Source organism: Nuphar pumila, chromosome 12 (genome assembly GCF_984573655.1).
Source record: "Nuphar pumila chromosome 12, dmNupPumi1.hap1.1, whole genome shotgun sequence".
Lineage (NCBI taxonomy): Eukaryota > Viridiplantae > Streptophyta > Magnoliopsida > Nymphaeales > Nymphaeaceae > Nuphar > Nuphar pumila.
The window spans coordinates 34461701-34486650 of NC_143260.1; the positions used below are offsets into that span (position 1 = coordinate 34461701).

The following is a 24950-nucleotide window of genomic DNA, read 5'->3' on the forward strand; positions in this document are numbered from 1 at the left end:
AGAAAACAAGTACAAAACTGTACTTGAGTCTTGGACATATACACCGAATGTTAGAACAACTAGAAATCAAATTATAATAAGAATTACCGGCACCAACTTGCATCACCATGCATATATATATATATATATATATATATATATATATATATATATATATATATATATATATATATATATATATATATATATATAGAGAGAGAGAGAGAGAGAGAGAGAGAGAGAGAGAGAGTAATGAGTCCATGCTAAACCAATTTGGTGCTAAACCACATGCTAAATGGATTTTTTGAGCTTTTTGGTGCTTTTTATGCGGTTTTGGCCCCAAAAATGTGTTGGCATGGTTGATTTACTAAGAATCCACACCTTGATCATGTGTTTACCGTAAAAAAATGATGTTTGGAGCCTAAAAAATTTACAAAGATTTTGGACCGCTGATTTTTTGAACTTTATAAACACCGACCAATGTTTTGGAATTAAACACTGCGAGAGCTGATCCCTCTAAAATCAAGTACATAGATCACATATGTATGGTCAGAATTTAAAAATAAAATGAAAAAAGCCCCAAAAACCCATTTAGCAGCCAATTGGTTTAGCACGGACACATTACTCTCTCTCTCTCTCTCTCTATATATATATATATATATATATAAAGCAAAGAACGGTAGTAGTTTATTAAGAAAGTCAAATGTTAGATGCTATAAATTCCTGTTTGGCATGCCTAATATTGCATCGCTAACCAACTTGGCAAAGTCTCTCGGTGTAGCCACTTTGGTGACCTTGTTCTTCTTTATCCTTTTGGTTTCTTCCGGCGAGTTTTTAATCAACTCCTTTGGTTTGTTAGCCTCCTCTTTAGCCATTCGAGTTTCTTATTTCCACTGTTCCATTGTATCGTGTACATCTTTAGAGGATATGAATATGGATACTGATTCATAAAATTTGTGGGCATTTTAAACTATGAGAAGCGATCAAATTTGCTCCTAGAGTTTGTTTTGCCTCAATTGACCTGTAGAATACCAAGGTGGTGAAAACCAATACATGGTGCAACCAATTAAAGATATAAATGGTCTAGATTTAGTACGATAATTGGCACTATTAAAGCTACCATAATCCAATTGGATAACAATTCACACTGATGTCTTTCATATATGGTTGCTGAAGTAAAAGACTGACCTATTTCACTGGGACACTCCATTTTTGGGGTGTGTCACAAGGGCCGGCCGACCTCTTTGAGATTTGAGGCCGCTGCCTAGGGCCTCAAATGAAAATATATATATATATATATATATATATATATATATATATATATATATATATATATATATATATATATATATATAACGCTTATATTTCAAATGATGAGGACCTCCAATAAAAAAATATATTGTGAAATATAAGCCTCCAATCAAATATGCCTAGGACCTCAACTTCTCTTGAGCCGCCCCTGTGTGTCCCTCGTGACCTGAGAGGACACACTTGGACATGCCGAGACATGCACTGAAATAACCTTCATTTTGACATTTAACTTTTTTAATTTTTAATGTTATTTTAGACTTTTATGATAGTTTTTAATTAAAAATGCATTTTTTTGATAAAAACATCAAAAATAAATTTTTTTTGATTAAGAAATATAAAAAATATATGCCCTTGTACCCTATTTTTTTATTTTTATTTTTTTAACTTGTGAGTCGAACTCGCTTCATGCGTCCTCATGCCCACAGATATTTATGACAAACATATTGCCTCTCATTGATCGAGCAACAATTCATGCTGCTTCGATCAAGTTGGCCCCATGCATGAGTCTTAGAAACAATTTCAAAACTTTTAGCGTCACTATTAACCCTATGCTTTTCTTTGGGTGCAGATATTATAGGTGCTGAAGCCCATGACCTCCACCCACACCAACCCCCACATAGACACTGACTCTGCTCAAAGTAATTGAGCCGACGACCAATTTGTCACAGAGGCCAAGATTGTCGTTGTCATTGTATCTTCTGTGAGAGGGTTGTGTCTGGAGAATGTCGTGGTTGGGGCTGGCGACGCAAATGCTTATGTATCCACCATTGTCATAAGCCAAAGCACTGATGCCTTCCCTATAGTCAATGAAGATGTAATAAAGCAAAGCACGTTATATGTCCCCCCCCCCGAACAGGGGAGTTAGCTACATCTCATGTTCGGGGGTTCCAAAGAGCACCACGTATGTAACCATGTGCGTCTTGTATCCCCATGTTTGTCAGCATTAATTAGCGTTGAAGTTTGATGCGATTGCAAAGACTTAAGTACCCTTTCCTCCATTGGTGCAAAAAAATGATGATTCTTGAAAAGAAGTGGTTGTAAAGACTTAAGTGCCCCAAAGATGATTATTTAAGACCCAGTCTTTGCACTGCAGGATTATCCGAAAAAGAAATCTCCCCTGGAGGAGGCCATGAACATCAACCCTCTCACTCTCTCTCTCCCTTCTCTTTCTGCTTCTGTGCACATCCAGCAGACGATCCTACATTGCTCCATCAAGCACCGACTGACCTGCACATTGACTGTTGTGGAGCCTGATTCAGAGTTTTTACCCTTACAGGAGGAGGGTTTGGGGGCTCCTCCCAGCGTGGGTAGCATCATTCAACTAAATGAGTTGTAGATCCTGATTCAGAGTTTTTACCCTTACAGGAGAGGGGTAAAACCTCATCTCACACTCTCTCCCTTCTCTCTCTACTTCTGTGCACATCCAACAAACGATCCAACATTTCTTCATCAAACACCGACTGACCTGCACACTGACTGTAGCATCGTTCAACTTGATGAGCTGTGGAGCCTGATTTAGAGTTTTTGCCCTTACAGGAGGGGGGTTTGGGGGCTCCTCCCAGCGTGGGTAGCATCATTCAACTTGAAGAGTTGTGGAGTTTGATTTATAGTTTTTACTCATTCATGTTTTAAGGCATTAGATCTCATGTTTGAACATCCACGCATGTGCAGTTTGCTTTCATCATGTTCAATTGCTTTCTAGATTATACTTTGAATTCTGGTGCATTTTAGATCTATCGATTTGTATATAACCAGAGCTCATTTTAATCTCAATTTTTTACTTAAACTTCATGCATATGTCTTCATGCTCTCCACCAAAAATCAGATCATTCTGAGTTTGTTTGACCCATTTTAAAAATCGAGATTCAGAACCTGTTATTTTGCACCGTCAGGATTTTAGCAGAATCAGGACCAACTTGCAGGAGTGATTTCTCCCTAACCAAAGATGATCTTTCCGATCCATAAAAAGGGTTGTTTTCTAAATTGAATCTATTTTGTTTATACCAAATTTCAGCAATTTCTATGGTGTTTTCATACCAGTTTTGGGTCAAAAACCATAACCCTGTCACCCTGTGTCATTTTAACGGCTCAGATTTTGATCCATTTTGTTTGGATTTTATTTCCCTAATGGGAGATCATTTTTCAATTCTGTAAAATGGGTTCTCTTCGTTTATGTGTCTAGTTTATCCCTGTAAATTTTCAGAATTTTTCATGGTCAATTACTCTTTTATTTTGATTAAATACCAGAACCTTGTATCCAGATTTTATAAATGTTCTGATTTTGGCCCCCATATCATGACTGTTGTAGCACTTTTTCAACAAATCGCTATTTGATTGACAATATTTTTCAGCAAATCGTTGTTATGACTTTTTTGGGTCTCTAATGAGTCCCTACTATGATTTGTAGTATTTTTGGGTCTCCAACGACACATGTCTCCAACAAGTTATAATTAACTTCCATCCACTCAGTTAAAAGGGAATAATAACATGTCTCAGTTTTTAACATGTTTGAAATATCAAATGAGCCTAGAAAGTTATAAAACTTTCAGATATAAACTAGACACATAGAGGAAGAAAACCCTTTTTAAAGATTTGGAAGATGATCTTCCGTTGGGGAGATATGACTCTTACAAAATGAACTAAAAACCTATGTCACTCAAATAAGGCAGACTGATAAGGGTCTGGTTTTAGATTCAAATCGCTGAAAATTTACAGGAATAAACTAGACTCCATAACGAAGACACAAATTTTTACGGATTTGAAATCCAATCTCTGGTTAGGGAGATATGGCCCTGACAAGTTGGTCCTGATTCAGATAGCGATTTGTATCACAAATCACTGTAGTGTTTAGCGAGAAACACTACAAATCGCTATAGCGAGGTCCAACAACACTATAAATCGTTGTGGGTCTCGTTAGAGACCAGAAAATACTATAAATCATAGTTAAAAGACCGAAAAACACTACAAATCGCTGTGGGGCTCGTTGGAGACCCGAAAGCACTATAAATCGTAGTTAAAAGATCGGACAACACTATAAATCATTGTGGGGCTCGTTGGAGACCCCAAAATACTACAAATCATAGTAGAGACTCTTTAGAGACCCCAAAAAATCATAACAATGATTTGCTGAATAAAATTGCCAATCAAATAGCGATTTGTTGAAGAAGTGCTACAACAGTCATGATATGGGGGCCAAAATCAGAACATTTATAAAATCTAGATACAAGGTTCTGGTATTTAATCAAAATAAAATAGTAATTGACCATAAAAAATTCTGAAAATTTACAAGGATGAACTAGACACACAAACAAAGAGAACCCGTTTTATAGAATTGAAAAATAATCTCCCATTAGGAAAATAAAATTCAAACAAAATGGATCAAAATCTAAGCCGTTAAAATGACACAAGGTGACAGGGTTATGATTTTCGACCCAAAACTGGTATGAAAACACCATAAAAATCACTGAAATATGGTATGAACAAACTAGATTTAATTTAGAAAACAACCCTTTTTATGGATCAGAAAGATCATCTCTGGTTAGGGAGAAATCACTCCCGCAAGTTGGTCCTGATTCTGCTAAAATCCTGACGGTGCAAAATAGCAGGTTCTGAATCTCGATTTTTAAAATGGGTCAAACAAACTCAGAATGATCTGATTTTTGGTGGAGAGCATGAAGACATATGCATGAAGTTTAAGTAAAAAATTGAGATTAAAATGAGCTCTGGTTATATACAAATCGATAGATCTAAAATGCACCAGAATTCAAAGTATAATCTAGAAAGCAATTGAACATGATGAAAGCAAACTGCACATGCGTGGATGTTCAAACATGAAATCTAATGCTTTAAAACATGAATGGGTAAAAACTTTGAATCAGACTCCACAACTCTCCAAGTTGAATTATGCTACCCACGCTGGGAGGAGCCCCCAAACCCTACTCCTGTAAGGGCAAAAACTCTAAATCAGACTCCACAACTCATCAAGTTGAACGATGCTACAGTCAGTGTGCAGGTCAGTCGGTGTTTGATGGAGAAATGTTGGATCGTTTGTTGGATGTGCACAGAAGTAGAGAGAGAAGGGAGAGAGAGTGAGATGGTTGATGTTCATGGTCTTCTCCAGGGGGAACTCTTTGCCTCCCTTGATTTCTTCTCTAAAGAGAGAGAGAGGGTTTTACAGTGTTTTACGGAGAAGGAAGAAGAAGAAGATGACGATGAAAAGTTCAAATAGACATTTGTGATGGCTCAGGTTTGTTTCGTCGGATGACCATCGGATTGCCGACTCACCATCGTTTCGCCGGATCACCATCGGCGAAACGATTAAGGTTCGTTTCGCTGGGTAGACTTTGAAGAGTCAACATCATCCTTGACTTTCTGGATGAAGGACATGTTTGTCCTTTTTTAAACTACTTGTTTTTTCTTTTTTGAATGAAGGGCATTTTTGTCATTTTCTTAAACCATCGCTTTATGAGAAGAATAGCAAGAAAGGGTACTTAAGTCTTTGCAACCACACCAACTCCAATGTTAAGTGATGTCAACATACACGGGAATACGAGCCCCATGTGCTTGTATACGTGGTGCTCATTCAGACCCACGAACACAGACGTGGGATTCAGTGAATCATCGGGGGCGAACATACACCACCCTCTCGTAATAAAGTTGTGTCTAAGTTGTGTTTTCAAATAAATGATGATGTAATAAAGCTGTGGCTAAGTTGTGGTTCTATATAAGGAATCACCTATATGTATCGCCTGGTTGAAGAGCATCATGTGCTCTTCTATATATTAATGTTCTTAATAAGGTATGTTTTCTACCCTGTCCATGAAGTTTAAATAAAGGTCATGTATGTGGAGGCCTTTGGAAGTAGTGTCATGTCAATTTTGTATTCAAACGGTTTGTTTATTTATTAAAGCACTTGAATGGATTCGGCTGCCCTTATAAATTAACTACAAATATCATAAAGCACAAAAAATGGAACATGCCACATTCTAAAATGAAAGGCACCACAATCTCCATACTCCATAAACCAGTATATAAATCTTAGCTAGAGAAAACACTAATAACCATTTTCCGGATCACTTACTGTAAAAACAATATGTGAAATTTTCTGATTCAGACCAACTTTTAACTGAAATTCCATGTAAGGTACTGTGTTTTCAACAATCCTGAATCTAGAGCTAAGTTTTCACTAGTGTCACATAGGGACTTCGGCTTGACTTTTCTTAGACAATATTCTGGAAGGCAATAAAATTATCATGAGAAGTTCCTATTTTACCATCACTAATGAAAACAAATAAGATCATTGCCTTGGTTCACAGTGCAAAAGAGCATAGATGGATTTTTGTTATTTTAAAATATTTGAGAAGAAATGGCTGGCCATGGTAAGGAGACATTTGAGAAGAAATGGTTGTTCTAGGCAAAATGGAGAAAAAAGTAAGCTTCAATAATCTAGAAATTTTCCAAGCTTGAGAACATGTTATTAGGAAACATTGCTCCAAATATTTGAATTAAGGGTTTACCCTCTAGACTCACCCGATCTGCTGTGAATATATTTTTTTTCAATAACTTGGTACCTTGAGGAAAAGGCTTCAATACAAGTAAACCAGGATGATGTTTTTGTTTTTATCTAAAAATTGACACAGGCACCAAAGAAAAGATGCTGCTCCATGTGTTTTCATGTTAGGTAATCTTATAAACTGTCAAGGACACAATTGAAATGTAATCTTGTTATTGCATAATATCGAAAATGCAGCATAGGCAAGACGAAACTTCAGGATGTGTTTAAATTTGTATGTGGTGCGTAAGCATAGAGTCAAATATGGATGTAGTGGGAATATATAGAATTACGCATACATGTAGTGGAATATATAGCATCTTTGTGTAGAATTTATGAGTGTCATGTAGGTCCCCAGCAGGTAGAGATTCATACTCAACATATGTGCTAGATCAAAGAGAGGACAAAATCAATTTTAATTGCCTTATAATTGTGTAGATGAGTACTAAGCACCATGTATGCCCATTGATAGTATAACTTTGGATGGGTCATGAGGATTAACAAAAAACAATGGAAAGTTGCTCTAACTCCGCCTACACGGACGGTCCCAAGCCCGGATAAAGGAGGAAGGTTGCGGTGTGACAGCCAACATAAAAACTTAGTCATACCCTATGAATATGAACCAATATGAGAATTTCGTTGGGGCGTTCCCTACTGAGCGACGCGCTGTACTCTATAGGCCTGGAGGCAGTGATAAATAAGCAAGGGTTGCTAGGTCGTCGCCCGGAAGCGACACATCACACTGGCGCCCAGGTGTGGTGTCAAATAGGCAAGGGTTCCCTCACTTTGTTGGACGGGTGGGGGTAAAGAAGTTAGTCCAAGACCATAAAATTAGGTTAGCTACTTGAAACATAGGATCTTTAACTGATAAGTTGGTAGAGTTAGTAGATGTTATGTATAGGAGAAAAATTGATATTTTATGTCTACAAGAGACCAAATGGGTAGGTGAGAAAGCAAAAGTGATAGAACCTTGGGGATATAAGATTTGGTATACAGGAATAAATAAGAATAGGAATGGAGTAGGGATTGTTATGAGTCGTGAGTTTATAGATAATGTAGTTGAGGTCTGTAGGAAGGGTGATAGGATTTTACTTATTAAATTAATATTATGTACGGATATTATTAATATTATTAGTGTTTATGCACCTCAAGTAGGTTTAGATGATTCCATTAAGCGTCAATTTTGGGAAGATTTAGATGGAGTAGTACAAAGAATATCTTATAGAGAAAGACTTTTCATCGGCGGTGACCTTAATGGGCATGTAGGCATTAGTAGGGATGTATTTGAGAGTATCCATGGAGGCTATGGTACAGGAGAAAGAAACGAAAGTGGAGAAAGGATTTTAGATTTTGGTTTGTCCTATGATATGATCTTAGCAAACGCTTGGTTTAGGAAGAAAGAGTCTCACCTAGTAACATTTAAAAGTGGGGTTAATACGAGTCAAATAGATTTTTTCCTACTTAGAAAGAGAGATAGGGGTTGCATCGATTGTAAAGTTATACCAGGAGAAAGTGTAGCTACACAACATAGAGTCTTAATTTTAGATCTTAGAATTAGACAATGCCGCAAAAGGGATAGACATATGATAGATCCTAGAATTAAGTGATGGGCACTGAAAGGAGCTAAACAAGGAATGTTTGTAGAGCGGGTAGTTAAGGAAGTTGATTGGTGTCTCGAGGAGGATTTAGAATCTATGTGTAATAAGATAGCGGGTGGCATGAGAAAGGTGGATAAGGAGGTATTGGGTGAGTCTAAAGGCGGTGCACCGCTAGGTAAGGATACATCGTGGTGGAACGAGGATGTCAAATTAGCTATTAAGGTTAAAAGAGAGTGTTATAGAAATCTAAGTAAAAGTCGTGATAATGAGAATTTGGAGAAGTATATGATAGCAAAGAAGGAAGCTAAAACAATAGTTCGGAACGTGAGAGATAAGGTATATAAGGAGGTTTATGACAAGTTGGATACCAAAGAGGGCGAGAAGGATATTTATAGGCTTGCAAAGATGAGAGATAGGAAATCGAGGGATCTGGGTATGGTTAGATGTATCAAAGATGAAACGCAAAGGGTTTTAGTCAAAGATGAGGAGATAAAGGAGAAATGAAAAGATTATTTTGATAAGCTATTTAATGAAAGTCATGCTCAAGATCTTGGAGACTTTTTCATTCCTTTTCATGAGATGAATCGTGACTTCATGCGCAAGATTCAAAAGAAAGAAATTGCAGAGGCTTTGAAGAAAATGAAATCAAGAAGAGCAGTTGGCCCAGATGGTATACCTATCGAGACTTGGAAATGCTTGGGAGAGAAATGTTTAGAATGGTTGACAAATCTTTTTAACAAGATTTGACGGACAAATAAGATGCCTAATGAGTGGAGGAAGAGTACTTTGGTGCCTCTATATAAGAATAAGGGTGATATACAAGATTGCACAAACTATCGTGGTATAAAACTCATGAGTCATACTATGAAACTTTAGGAGAGGGTGATTGAGTCTAAGTTGAGAAAGGTTGTCATGATATCGGAGAATCAATTTGGTTTTATGCCTAAAAGATCAACTATGGAAGCTATACATCTTCTTAGACAACTTATTGAGAGAAATAGAGAGAGAAACAAAGATTTGCATATGGTTTTTATTGATTTGGAGAAGGCTTACGATAGAGTACCTAGGGATGTTATCTGGTGGACAATGATGAAGAAAGGTGTTTCTCTCAAGTACATTAGTATAAGTAAAGATATGTATGAAGGAGTAGTAACCAATGTCCGCACTTGTGGAGGGGTGACAACCAATTTTCCTATAACGGTTGGGTTACATCAAGGATTTGCTTTAAACCCTTTCCTATTTGCTATAGTGATGGATGAGCTTACGAGATCAATTCAAGAAAATGTGCCGTGGTGTATGTTGTTTGATGATGATATTGTTTTGATTGATGAGTCTAGGGCTGGGGTTAATGCTAAGTTAGAATTATGGAGACAGACATTGGAAACAAGAGGTTTTAAGTTGAGTAAGAGTAAGACAGAATACATGGAATGTCGATTTAGTAAGCAACGAAGTAGTGATGAGAGTGTAGTGAAGCTTGGTGAGCAAGAAATACCGGTGGATGATTCTTTCAAATATTTGGAATCTATCATTCAAAAGTATAGAGAAATTGATGGAGATGTAAATCATAGGATAAAGGTTGGGTGGATGAAATGAAAAAGTGCAATTGGAGTGTTGTGCGATCGTAGAATGCCATTGCGGTTGAAAGAAAAGTTTTATAGGATGACTATTAGGCCCACTTTACTATATAGTACAGAATGTTGGGCTGCCAAGAGACATCATATTCAAAAAATAAGTGTAGCTGAGATGCGTATGCTGAGATGGATGTGTGGAAATACAATAAAAGATAAGATTCGGAACGAGGAGATACGTAAGAAGGTAGGCATTGCACCCATTGAAAATAAGATAAGAGAGAATCATTTACGGTGGTTTGGACATATTCGACGAAGGCCTAATGATGCTCCAGTTAGAAGGATGGAGAAATGGGAAAATATATTAGTTAAAAAAGGTCAGGGTAGGCCTAGGAAGACATGGATGGAGGTGATAGGAAAGGATATGAATGCTTTGAACCTCACCGAGGACATGACATTGAATAGAAATGATTGGAGGAGAAGGATTCATGTGGAAGACCCAGAATGATTTTCTTTGTTGGTTCATATCGCTGACCCCAATTGTTTTGGGATGAAGGCGTAGTAGTTGTTGTTGTTGTTGTAATGGAAAGTTGCTCTCGTACTAAAAAAACCAGTCAACCATTTGAATGCTACCCTAGAGAGACAAGGAAAAAGTTGTCAATGAGTCATACGAAATCAGTTCTAGAGAACAGGATCGAGGGGTAGATGGATTCCGGAAAGGACGTTCGTCCTCAAGGGTGGAGGGTCTGCATCTCTTGGTTCTCTACAGTACCGACGAAGGGTTTCCTTCGTTAAAGGACAGCTAATGATATACCTTACTGTTGAGGCTCAGAGTTATGCTGATGTAGCTAAAGCTGGAGCTGCGACTGCAACGGTACATGTGGACAAAGTTTCCCTGTCAGTGGGTGCGGATCAGAGGAAAGAAATTCCTGTTATGGATCTTGAAGCATGAATCTAATGAAGACATCGAGGAAAGGGTGGAGGGATTGCATTGGAGACAGACAAGGGAAGTAAACCTGAGCAACCTTTTGCCCCCAAGGACTTGTTACTGAAGATGGTACAGAAATGCTTTCAGGAATCAAGGATGCCGACGCTGGTAAGGTGCGTGCAATCATCGGTATATGTAATTTTAAAATATTGGTGAGAAAAATCTCGAGATATTCTGAAAATCCGGTTCTTCTCAGGAAAGCATCAGTATACATAAAAATATAAAATATATTTCCAAATGATCATGGATAGGTGTAGGCTTCATGTAGGAGATGCTTATGCAGCTGCGATTCTTGGTCCTCTTACACTAGCAGAGTGCCTGGCCACCTTTTCAGGAAGGTGTAATATACTTTATTTTTTCTGAAAATCTAGGCTGATCGTTCTCTCTGCCGCCCTAACTCTCACAGAATTAAATGAATGAAGGATGAGAAGATGGTGTTCACTGGTCAGGCAGAGAAAATCTCCATTCGGATTTCATTTCAAATCAAAGGGTTTGGCAAGAGATGGTAAATTGGTAATCCACGAGCGTTCGATTACCTTCCACAAGTGCCTCTGAGATTCATTGTCCAGTCCAAAATAATTAAATTACAACAGAGAGAGAGAGAGAGAGAGAGAGAGAGAGAGAGAGAGAGAGAGAGAGAGAGAGAGAGAGAGACTAAAGATGGTCAATGGGTGTGAAGGGCATAGCCTTAGACTTCCTAACCCAACATGCAACAAAAACAGAGATGCAGAACGCCAACACTGAGAAGAGAAGAGAGAAGGTGCTCACTGCATCTCCTGAACTAGAATGGCTGGAGGACAATTTTGTAGTAGTATCGGCAGATGGTAAGGCGATATCAAGTGGCACCCAATCACAGTTGGCAGAATAGTGCTGGGACCCACTCCATGGTTTCCCATCGACCGGATACCAGAATGCAACTGCTAACTTTGAAGTTTGACCCACCGTAAATTGAACGTCCTACAGTTTCAAGTTGTGACAACACATGATAAGCATAAGCATCACACTTTACATTTGCTGGCTGCGCGCATGCACACACACACACACACACAAACTTACCTGTTGAAAATGATCCATTGTCCTTAAGGGCCTTGAGAATTCAAAATAGTAGGTGCCTTTCTGGCCATTTGTTGAATATGGGCTGTCTTCCTCAACAAAACCTAGACAGACACATATATTGTAAGATAGTGAATAAACTGGAGGTTGACACATGCATGACAAGGATGAAGTGAAATATTGCAAAACTCTGGTGGACGAGAAAGAATCAGGATTAAGCTTATGGTTTCAGGTGATATCTTGAATGAGCAGCCAAGTATGAAGTATGATATTCTAGCTTAATCAAGTCTGACCGAAGTCAGAATAGAGCTGCTGGATGTATCATTTGAGTGCAACTAAAACCACCTCAGGATTCATATTGGTATCTGTCCCTATTGCTATAACTGGGCAAGGGCCATTATCTGAGTCCCAACCCAGGTCTATCATTTTAATCTTTGCTTCTAAATGTTGTATTGACGAACCTATCTTTCTTTACACTGAATAAAAAGTAGATATAGGTGCATCAAGTAAATTACAAGTGGATGGATTTTGCATTTCAACTTCTGCCTCAGTCATGATCATCTTCAAGGCCAGGACTCTTTATCAAATTATGCTGAAGCTACTACAAGTGCTAAAATAGACATGACCAAAAAATGTGTCAAGATGATATCAAATAAAAAATGTGTTATATAAAACAAACACATTGAGACAAACTTAATAAAATGATAAGACGAGATCACATGAAAACATGTTTTTATTGGTTCTGATAGCCTAATGAAAAACCTCTTAGATCAGCTTGACCAAGCATGAAAGTTGGCAAGATAAATGGTTAAGAGAAGCCATAGGGAAAAAATATATTCAAGACCACGGGAATCAGTGTTATTTCAAATGAAAGAGGAAGGACAGCTCATATAAGATTGTATATCAAATTTGAATGTATAAATATATGGATAAATTCAATACAGATTAAAAAGTGATGAAGAAAATTAAATGTGATGCTGATGATGCAGGAGGCAATGTGTTCCACACAGCTACGAGGATTACAGAAAAATACAAATCTGTGAGATGATTTGAGCAGTCATAACTGCTCAAGTTGCATGAAAAAGAAATAGGGATTTTTCAAAGTTGGCAACGGTTGAGATAGAAACAGAATTGAAAGTGCATGCCCCAGAAAAATTCTTCTCCTTCAGAAGGTTGAATATAAGAAGATTGTCAAGGATAATATTCCATAACTTTTAGTACGTTGATCAACTTAACTTGAATGATACTAGCATCTCCTACAAGTCATGACATATCTAAGAGGGAATCACCAGAAAATAAAAAGTTCACAACTAATGCTTACCAGAGTGAGAGGTAAAACTGCCATGCCACCATGCTCCCTTCCAGTCATTTTGCGCACTAGAATCATTTCCTAGAATAAAAGAAACTACCATTAATATATTATGAGCAATAAATTGCATGACAAAAGCTTCTGTCTCTCAAGAAATCAAATAGCTACTTTTTTATTCCATAGTTTCAAAAGATATTATAGAATCGGGAGTAACACTGGACGCCCCTGACGGCGAACACACCAGAGGCATCTACATATTTTTTCCGCAAAACGGACATTTACCGGCGGTCCAGGACATTTTCCGAAAAAAACTGCGTTGTTGATCACTGCGCATTCGTCCGGTGTATCATCGGTGATAAGATGGGTCGATTGGGGTTTTCCTCCGGCGGGCTGGTGCGCCGGCGGCGGTGCATCATAGGATCCGGCAAAAGCGCCTGCAATAGCAAAACATATAGCGCATGCGTACCTGATGCCGCCATTGATGGAGCTGTTGTGCTTGCCGGAGAGGGTCGATCTTCAACTCAACCGGTCTGCAGCCACCACAAGCGCAGGCCTCCGAATGCTACCGGTGAGTCGACCTCTTCCCTCTTATTGTTTATGTATATTTGCGCTCACTCAAAGGGTTGCTCATGAAACCCTTTTATAAGCTCAAAATGGGAACGGTTGAGTAACCGTTCCCTCTGATTGTAGGTTTAACGGAAGGAGCACATTCATGTGGGGAAGCGTTACCCACATCGTGGGTAACCGCCACCAACGTGGTGGTTTAACCCAACATTCTCCCACTTGTTCCGACGATAAACCCTTTAACCAGAAAACCTTATGGGAATAACTTGATGAATAGAATGACCTTTTTATTCTATTCTAAAAGTCCTTAGTTGAATCTCTAATCCTTAGGAGATTGACAACAACCATAATGAGAATCAAAAAACTGAAAGTGATCACTTTATTTATATGCATATGTCAAAAAAAGTTTAACAATCTCATCCTCATTACATGTTCGGAATATAATCCCGGTGCTAGCCCTTTAGTAAGAGGATCATTGATCATCTCTTTGGTACCAATATTGACAATATGCACTAAATGATTCTCCGTCCTTTCTTTAACAACAAAATACTTCAATTCCATATGCTTGCATGACGTAGTACTTTTGTTGTTGTTCGAAAAGGACACTGCAGCTTCATTATCACAGTAGACCTTCAGTGGCTTCCCAATGGAATCGACCACCTTTAACTGTGATATGAAGTTCTTTAACCATATAGCCTGCGAAGTAGTCTCGTACAATGCTATGAATTCTGCCTCCATGGTGTGGGCAGCAGTGGTCGTCTGTTTTCCACTCCTCCAAGAGATCGCGCCCCCAACAAGTAAGAAGACGTACCCAATAGTAGACTTTCTACTATCAAGGCATCCTCTTAAATCCACATCTGAGTAGCCAATGACCTCGAGGTGATCAACTTTATGATACGTTAACATATAGTCTTTTGTCCCTTGCAAATACCGCAAGACTTTCTTGGCAGCCTTCCAATGGGGTAAACCTGGATTAGACTGAAATCTGCCAAGTACCCCTACTGCAAAAGAAATATCTGGTTGAGAACATGTTTACGCGTACTGCAAGCTGCCAACAACTGATGCATATGGATAAGCACTTATCTGTTCTTTGTCAATATCGTTCTGTGGACAATCTTTTAGGCTCAACTTATCACCTTTTGATATGGGTGTAGAACTAGGAGAGCAATTCTCCATTCCATATCGCTTTAACACATTTTCTATATAGGATCTTTGGGAGAGGCTTAGAAAACCTTTTGCTCGGTCTCGACGGATCTCAATGCCAAGAACGTAAGCAGCCTCACTCATATCTTTCATATCAAAATGTGATGCAAGAAACTGTTTTGTCTCTGAAAGTAACTTTATATTGTTGGTTGCAAGTAAGATGTCATCCACATACAACATCAATATAATGAACTTACTCCCACTTTCCTTAAGGTATATACATTGATCAATAATGTTTTCTGTAAACCCGAAAGTCATAATGACTTGGGAAAATTTAATATACCACTGTCGGGAGGCCTCTTTAAGTCCATATATTGATTTGTTAAGCTTGCAAACCAAACGATCATTTTCAGAGAAACCAAAAGGTTGTTCCATGTATACCTCTTCATTCAGATCCCCGTTGAGGAACGTTGTTTTCACACCCATCTAATGTAGCTCTAAGTCATAATGAGCTACGAGGGCCAAAATTAACCTCATTGACTCCTTAGTTGAGACAGGAGAAAATGTCTCATTATAGTCAATGCCCTCTATTTGTGTGAATCCTTTAGCAACCAATCTTGTTTTATGTTATCTTTGGAGTCCTTCTTGGTCTTAAAGACCCATTTACACCCTACGGGCTTTACTCCTTTAGATAACATGACAAAATCCCACACTTGATTTTTAGCCATAGAGTCTAACTCTTCTTTCATGGCTTTTATCCAGTGCGAAGATTGTTTGCTTTCAACAGTATCCATAAAAGTCAACGGGTCATCATCCATATCTATGAAATCACAAAGCTCCTGAAGGTACACTACATAATCAGGATGTATGGCAGATCTCCTAATCCTTGTGGATCTCCAAACAGGTCGTTCCTCAGGCTCAGATTGAACATGATCATCCTGTTCGTGCTCTTCCGCATTGTCCACAATAGGTTCACTTTAGATTTGTGCATTAACAATCGAATGATCAACCACATCATCATTAGGAATAATAATATGGTATCTTTCGATGTTTTCCTTAACAGGTGACGAAACTTAATCCTGTACTTCCTCAAAACCAAGGCTTTGAAGTGCACTCAATCCTACTGAATCATCTTCTAGGAATTTTGCCTTATCCGTTTCAACAATCTGTGGTGAATGAGATGGGCAATAAAACCTGTACCCTTTTGATCTTTCTTGATAACCAATGAAATATCCACTGGTTGTTCTTGGATCAAAGGCTTTAATGTGGGGGTATACAGTTTAGCCTCTGCAGGACATCCCCATATGTGCATATAAGGCAGTGATGGTTTCCTACCTGTCCACAGCTCGTAAGGAGTTTTAGGTACAGATTTCGTAGGAACCTTATTCAAAATATGCACAACAGTCCTTAAGGCTTCACCCCACAACTTTATGGGAAGTGTTGAATAATTCAACATGGCCCTGACCATTTCTTTAAGCGTACGATTTCTCCTTTCAGCTACACCATTCTGATAGGCACTATCAGACATGGTATATTGAGGCACAATGCCTTCCTCTTTGAGAAATCACGCTAATGGTCCTTCCCTTTGCCCCATCTCAGTAAATCTACCATAATATTTTCCACCTCTATCAGACCTGACTATCTTAATAACTTTATCGGTTTGTTTCTCTACTTCTTTCTTAAATTCTTTAAACATCTAAAAAACATCAGATTTTTCAAAAATCAAGTAGAGATACATATACCGTGAATAATCATCAATAAAGGTAACGAAATATTTTTCGCCTGTGTAACAAGGGAAAAACGGTTCACATACATCCGTATGAACTATTTCTAATATCTCACTACTGCGTTTGACACCCTCTTTATATGTGTTTGTATGCTTAGCCTTTATGCAATCAACACATGGGTCATTGTCAGTAAAATCTAGAGATTGCAAGATCCCTTCATTTACAAGTCTTTTTATTCTCTTTTCAGAGATATAACCCAACCTTCGATGCCAAAGAATGTAAGATTTATCATCTGTCATGCTACGTTTATTTCCAACCAATGCGTATTCAGAAGTCAGAGACTCCTGAGTTTGGATCTTCACATTCAATCTATATAAACCATCATAAACTGATGCAGAACCAATTTCAATTGAATTTCTGAATATGAACATTTTGGAATTTTCAAACTTAAAACAATATCCAAATTTATCCAACTTTGAAATTGAAATTAAGTTTCTACTATACGATGGAATATAAAAGACATCATGAAGATCTAAAACTACGCTTGTATCTAGAGTAATCCTGCATGTTCCAACACCCTTCACATGTGAATGCATCTTGTTTCCCGAATAGATGCTTTTCTCATGCATTGTTGGTTCCCTTCTGCTCAGGAACAACTGTAGACAGTTGGAAATATGAACAGTAGCACCAGAATCAATCCACCAGCTATTTTCAGGAAATTGTAATAAATTACATTCATGAGAAACAAATGACAAATTACCTCTCTTTTCCAACCACTTCTTGTACTTTATGCAATCTGCCTTTATGTGTCCCTTCTTCTTGCAAAAGAAACACTTTATGAGAGCAGTATTGGATTGCTTGTCTTGGGATGACTTATCCCCAATTGGCTTCTTCCTAGCATTTCTCTTAAATGCATTCTTCCTTGGTCCTACCTTGGACGTATGAGAAGCCATATGTGCACTCTGCATCTTCTCACCTTTCATCCTCTCTTTTTCTTCAACACACTTGGACATGAGTTCATTAAATGTCCATTCATCATTATATGTGTTGTACGAGATTTTGAAAGGTCTGTATTCCAAGGGTAAGGATGTTAGGACTAAATGCACTAGGAAAGAATCAAAGATGGTGAGCTTCATGTCATTCAGCTGATATGTTATGTTCCTCATCTCCAAAATATGCTGACGAATGTTTCCTCCTCCAGTATATTTCATAGATATGAGTTTTGACATCAGGGTACTGACTCTGGCCTTGTTTGAACTCACAAACTGTGCCTTAATGACATTCATGAATTCCCTCACTGTTCTACATTGTGGGATAGCATTACGAATGTTCTTAGCTACTTTAGATTGCAAAAGTAACAAGTTAAGCCTATTCGAATGCTCTCACTTCTCAAAAGCAATCTTTTAATCAACAGTGCTCTGATCAGTGAGGGCAGCGGGTTCATCTATCCTTAGGGCCAGATCTAGATCCATATACCCTAATGCAAAAAGAACTGTTTCTTTCCAATCACTAAAATTAGATCCATCAAGAAAATGTATAGAGCTTGAGCCATCTAAAATCACAGAACTAGAAACTGCATGACAAAAGACACGTATCAAGAAGTATTCATACGAGACTAAACTTTAATAGAAAAAACAAAAGAATAAAGGCTCTTGATGTGCTTCTTTCCAGGCGAGTGAAGGGGGTCATCGGAGTCCTACTTTGGTAAGAGCTCCGACACGCGAAACCACTTCGCCTACCGACCATATTCGGTGAAACTAAAGTTCTTATGAAGTTAGACCATCAAACAAGGTACCTTTGGATACTCATGTGTGATGTATCTCGACACATTTACCTTATTCTACCCTACTTAAATTCTAAACACGATAAAACTACCTTTGGATCGTCTATCGTTTCATGAATCTAAGTACAACAATAATATTGACTAAAACCATATGATAGTACAACATTTTTTACAATATACGTGCATTCAGTCACTTTGGTGACATGAATACACTAAGTTATCTAACTATCCTTAATGTCAATATGATATACAAAATAATATCTTAAAATAGTCTGTAAACCGAATGGACCAGACATATGACCCTCGAAATGGTTCTAAAACTGAATAAACCAGTCATATGTATCACGAACCGGTCTTAAAGCACTATAAACCGGTCTGAAACGGCCCCGAACCGGTCATCCAAGGGTCTAAACCGGGTCAAGTATGAACAAAAGTTCATAAAAACCCTATAACCACATGCCAAAATCCCTGTATTTTCTTATATTTAAGAAAACATGGTCTTAGCATCTCGGAACCAGTGAGAAACTGGAAGGAACCTGTCAAAAATGGCTCTGAACCGGTCCCGAAAGGAGGCCGAATCAGTCCCTGATCCGGTTCAGGCCAAATAGTGCCTGGACCCTACTGGATCTGGGTCAGACCCGACTTAAACTGGATCCAGATCAGACCCGGTATGATCTGGATCCGGGTCGGACCGGGTACAGACCGAATCCGGGTCGGACCGAGTACAGACCGAATCCGGGTCGGACCCGGTACAAACCGAATCTGGGTTGGACCCGGTACAAACCGAATTCGGGTCGGACCCGGTACTAACCGGATCCGAGTCGGACCCAGCTGGAACTGTATCCGGGTCAGACCCAAGTTTTAACCGGATCCGGGTCGGCCCGATAGGAACCGGATCCGGGTCAGACCCGGGGTTTAACCAGATCCGGGTCTGACTCGGTACAAGCTAGATCCGGGTCAGACCCGGGGTTAAAAGATCCGGGCCGGATCCATATCCGACCCAGTACCGGACCCGATAAAAAAAATTGAAAAAAGGGCAGAAAACCCCGATCTTTCAGAAAAGAGGGGTTTTCCCCATTTCCATTGCCGACGACCAATGTCGCCCACCGGCGACCCACGCCGCCTGTCAGTCGACGACCAATGCCGCCGCTGATGGCGCCTCTTCTCCGGCGAAAGCAGCCATCCGCCGGCCAAAAACGCAGAAGCCTTCAGAAATCCGATGACTCAATAGTCGCCGGCGACGGTTCCTGCAGCCTTTTAATGGCGGATGGAGAAGGAAACTCCGACGGTGTCCTCGCTGACAGAAAACCCCAAAAACAGAGGTAACACGGTTTTTTTTTTAATCTGTCTGTCTGTCGCCCAACGGCAACAGTCGTCGGTGCCGGCGACATGCGTCGGTGACCAGCAGCAACGTCACCCCACAGTGACCTGCTTTGCTGGACGACCCAGAGCACACCCTGCAGCGGAAGCGGGGTGTGGGCCCATAACCCAAAGATGGGTCGATTGGGGTTTTCCTCCGGCGGGCTGGTGCGCCGGTAGCGGTGCATCATAGGATCCGACAAAAGCCCCTGCAATAGCAAAACATACAGCGCATGCGTACCTGATGCCGCCATTGATGGAGCTGCTGTGCTTGCCGGATAGGGTCAATCTTCAACTTAGCCGGTCTGCAGCCACCACAAGCGCAGGCCTCCGAATGCTACCGGTGAGTCGACCTCTTCCCTCTTATTGTTTCTGTATATTTGCGCTCACTCAAAGGGTTGCTCATGAAACCCTTTTATAAGCTCAAAATGGGAACGATTGAGTAACTGTTCCCTCTGATTGCAGGTTTAACGGAAGGAGCACATTCATGTGGGGAAGCGTTACCCACATCGTGGGTAACCACCAACAACGTGGTGGTTTAACCCAACATGATACACCCTACTCATTAGAAAGTAGTGAACATAATTAGTCAAACCCTAGAAATCCATTCATCCCATTGATGATATTTAGGAATGGCAGATACGATTAGGTGGACAAACAAAATTAAGAAAGTGAAATGATTAGTAGCACATCTGCTGAACTTACCAGAGGGGCCCTTTCCATCAAGATACCGACAATGCGGATTCCATGAATATAGATCAACCAAATGACCAAACCTATCAATTTGGGGAAAATAAGAAGTTTTAGTGGAACCCAAATAACTAAACATGTGGTTGTTGCTACCATATGTGATCTGTACGTAAACTCAAACATAACCTCTACCTGTCCCCTCCAGTCCCTTCTCCATTATCTAGATAATTGCCACCATAAAGCCGTCCTGGCACAGCTGTTCCAATGGAGAAGTGCATGATGTCAACTTCATGACCTCGACATGTTTTGCTGGTACATGTATCTGGCATGTGCTCACAGCCACCCATCTTGTGGGATGGCACTTTTTGAGTTAATATCCCAAAAGAAGTAATATGGCAGATAAAGAAAAGTCATCATGGTTAAAAGCAAGCTTCTTGAAACCATCTCTACATGACAATAAGGGGAGGTGGGACTTGGTTTTCATAAGAAAACATGGATTTGGCATTAATATGTGGGCCCTGCCACATATTTCCCAGGGGGTGTTTGTTTCATCCCCTGCATAAAAGAGGCCCTCTTTCATATGAAAGGGGGAGAAACAAACACCCCCCTAAAAGAACATGAGCCAAAATACACAGTAATGACACTCTAGGGGGGAAAAACATGTAAGAAGAGCAGCATTAAAGTTTTCTAGGAAAGTAAGAAACAAAAATTGCCATGAATGAACTTACATTGTGATATGTAGCATTTTCTCCTACTTGAAACATGAGAGCAACAGATGGGCATCTATGTTTGTCACTGCCATCAGAAACATGTACAATTTAGCATGACCGTGCCAAGAAAAATCAGCTGAAATTTGGTAATACATTTACTTATGAAAATTTCCCACTTGCAACATCCAAAAGGAAACAAAATATATATTTTGGATTAAAATCCAAACAAGAACAAGGACTATATTTTGGATTTAGAAGAGCATCTTGCAGTCAATGTTGATATCCTTCCATGGCAGAATATGGTTGTGTCATCCTTGTCATTCCACATCAACTTCAAAAGAACTGGGAGAAGAAACATAAAAGATGCATGCTTCATAAGAAAAAAATAATTGGATATACACAAATGAAACATGCACACAGCATTTATATATATATATATATGAAGGATTTTAAAGTGACCAAAGTTGTAGCTCTGGATAGAAAGGAGTGGAGAAATAGGACTGCATGTAGTTGGGATAAGGCATGATGATGATGATAATTACGATATGCAGAGTTTGAACTAAATGACACCAACAAAAGATGTTGATCCAATACCTCAAAAGTTGCATAACAATTATACTGCATGATATGGTTTACCATTAACAAGAAATAGAAAACAAGGAAGAATAATAACTGCAGAATTAATATTTTTGAATTTCTAAAAAGAACTTGTTCACCATCGTCTTTATTTTTATTCAATATAGAACTTTCTTTCCAATATTCATACTGAAGGCACAATTAATGAAACTATACTGAATAACAGAAATATCACTGGCACACACCTAAACTGCAAGGCGAAAAGAGAAAAACTTGTGTAATAAGTTGTGGAATTCTATGCATCAATTGGGAGATTAGTCATATTAGGTTTGAAACTTTTATTTTTAGTTTCAAATATTCATAGAGACCTGCATAAGTTCTGCTAGATTTCATTGATGTTAAAGTTTACTAAAGATGTTTTAGAACTTTCAATCCAAAATAAATCTCAAAACAGCACACAAAGTACAAGTGCAATTAGAAAATGTGAAACTTGGGAAAGAATCACTGCTGAGTGCCGTGAACTTGGGAAATGTTGAAGCATAAGTAATCAACGCTCATATTTCAGAAGAAATTACAGAAAAAAAGGAAGATAGAGGTTTTAATGATTGGCAAACTGAGATTAACTAGTCTTTGGTTCCAGCTTGACAGGAAAATAGGCAAACTAAGGGTAGCCTTTGCCTTCACTATGAATAGATTCACAAACGTACTTGTCCATATAAGGTAAAAAAATAAAAACCAATAAATAAAGGAAAAAGCAGCTATATGTAAACCACATAGCAAATGAAATCACTATTGCATTTTCATAAACATATGCTGCACAGTCTGCAATTTCCAAGACTAACAAGTATACACCTATGTCACACGGACACTCCATTTCGCCCTCTTAACCCGTATCGACATGCGTGTCCCCATGTCAATACCTGGACACACCATTTTACCCTCCGTACATACAAGTTTGTATTCAATTTATAATTTATAATTATATTTTTCAGTTTATAACTTTATATTTTCAGTATATAATATATATTTTAGATATAGCATATATATTTAGATTATATTCAGTTTATTTTGTATTTATATGATATTTAATATATATAGCTGTGTCCCCGTACCCGCATTTTTTGAAATTGCCTTGTTGTATCCTCCGTACCCATACAAGTACCCATACCCGTACCCGTACCCGTACCCGTACCTGTACTCGTACCCGTACTCGTACTCGTACCCGTACCCGTACCCGTACCCGTACCCGTACCCGTACCCGTACCCGTACCCGTACCCGTACCCGTACCCGTACCTATGTGACATAGGTATACACTCTCAATTTCATAAGGAACATTTGGCATCGTGGTTACAAGAGGGGAGTCCAGTAGCTCTATCCGAGAATTGGCCAGAAAGCATTAGCAGAACTACTATTATTAGCACTAACGGCTGTTTCTTGATGAATGGATGAACTCTAGAGGCAGATCAAAATTCTCATTTGGATTCTTGGATGGCTGCCGTATACATCATTTGCACTGATTTTGAGTGATGTCTATCCGATAAGCGGGCATGAACACAAAGGCAATGATGCCTCCTGTTCCTTTTTTAATATTTTAAGCATTACAGCCTAGTGTTCTCGTTTGAAGTCCCCACTTAGGGTGCTCTTAATTCTGCTCTTTAGTAAAATGAATTGTGTCTTCTTCTTCTTGCCACAGGAACAGCTAAGTATAGTTTGCAAGGCATATCTTTAGCACCAAATAATACGACCCAAAAGACAAAAAAGAAAGAAAAGCCACATAGATACGAATTAAACACCAAAAACCACGTGAACCAAAAGAGGAGAAGAGAAAGGGGATGAGGCTCACCCTTTTACATATGCGTAATCCCCACTGACTTGCAGCATAAAGAAAACATCTCTACCATCGTGCACAGCCTGAAACCACCAAACGAAAGGCCATCAAAACAAAGTGACAAATCAAAGCCAAACCCGAACCAACAAACCCAGAAACTAAGCAAATCTAACTCAAAACCCAAAGAAAAAACAAAAAGAAAACTCTCTCTCTCTCTCTCTCAATTTTGAACAAGGAAAATGATATCCAAAGGGAAACCAAATTCAACAAATCCCATAATCAGGCAAACCCAACTAAAAGGTAAATGAAATAAAAACATCATCTCTCTCTCAATTTTCTTTAGCTTTGTTTTTTCTATATTTTAGTTTTGTTTCTTCTGTGTTCGGTTCATGGGTTCAACATTTTGTTGATCTTCATGAGTATTAATGTTGTTCTTCTTTCGTCTCTCTCTCTCTCTCTCTCTCACACACACACACACACAAGGAAAAATGATATCCAAAGGGAAACCCAATTCAACAAATCCTATAATCAGGCAACCCAACTAAAAGGCTAATGAAATAAAAACATTCTCTCTCTCTCAATTATCAGCAAGGAAAACAATATCCAAAAGCAGACCCAATTAAACAAATACCAGAATCAATCAAATCCCAATAAAGAGCTCTCTCTCTCTCTCTCTCTCTCAATTATCAGCAAGGAAAACAATATTCAAAGCCAAACCCAATTCAACAAATCTCAGAACCCCACTAAAAACACCGAATGAAATAAAACCATCCTCTCTCTCTACCTTGACAGTGATGGACCCTCCAGGATACTCCTTATCCTCATCTGGATCCAACGCAGGGAGGAGAGGGAAGGAGAACCCATCGACATCGCTCCAATCATCGGCATGCCCATCGACGTCGATCAGCCCCACACTGTAGTCCGCCTGTATCTGGTACTCTGGGTTCGATTCGCAGTGGTCAACCTCCCCCGCATCGTTATGTCCTTCCACTCTCCCCATCATCATCATCACCGCCACCATCATCATCATCACCATACCACCCATCATCACCACCCTCTTCGTCATCTTCGTGTGATCAAAGTCTTTTATGGTCGACAGATTAATGGATGGATGGACGTATGTGTCACGTGATGTGCGTCATTAGACACTCATACATGAAGGAGCCGCCATGGTTGGACAGAGAGGAGGTGTTTGGAGAGCTTTTTAGAGAG

At 39.1% G+C, this 24950-nt stretch overlaps 1 protein-coding gene across 3 annotated transcripts; it reads right to left on the reverse strand.

Annotated features, from left to right (window-relative positions):
- Window positions 1-676: 676 nt before the first annotated feature.
- Window positions 677-24950, reverse strand: LOC149820644 (uncharacterized). Of its 3 annotated transcripts, none has more exons than XM_089982744.1 (8): window positions 24523-24950; window positions 23754-23821; window positions 21352-21418; window positions 20816-20970; window positions 20639-20709; window positions 13370-13438; window positions 12052-12152; window positions 677-1000 (listed from the first exon to the last, which is right to left on the reverse strand). In XM_089982744.1, exons 1-8 carry the CDS (start codon window positions 24802-24804, stop codon window positions 992-994), a joined length of 822 nt encoding a protein of 273 aa, XP_089838870.1. In that variant the 5' UTR covers window positions 24805-24950; the 3' UTR covers window positions 677-991. The 3 variants fall into 3 exon arrangements, with proteins under 3 accessions (XP_089838870.1, XP_089838869.1, XP_089838871.1); XM_089982743.1 differs by lacking the exon at window positions 677-1000 and adding an exon at window positions 11444-11952; XM_089982745.1 differs by lacking the exons at window positions 677-1000; window positions 12052-12152 and adding an exon at window positions 12870-13304.

Coding starts and splice junctions, on each gene's coding strand:
- LOC149820644 (XM_089982743.1), bottom strand. CDS start 24,804: ATGACGAAGAGGGTGGTGATGATGGGTGGTATGGTGATGATGATGATG. Junction 23,822..24,522: donor GAGGGTCCATCACTGTCAAG/GTAGAGAGAGAG, acceptor TGGTGGTTTCAG/GCTGTGCACGATGGTAGAGA. Junction 20,710..20,815: donor GAAGGGACTGGAGGGGACAG/GTAGAGGTTATG, acceptor CCAAATTGATAG/GTTTGGTCATTTGGTTGATC.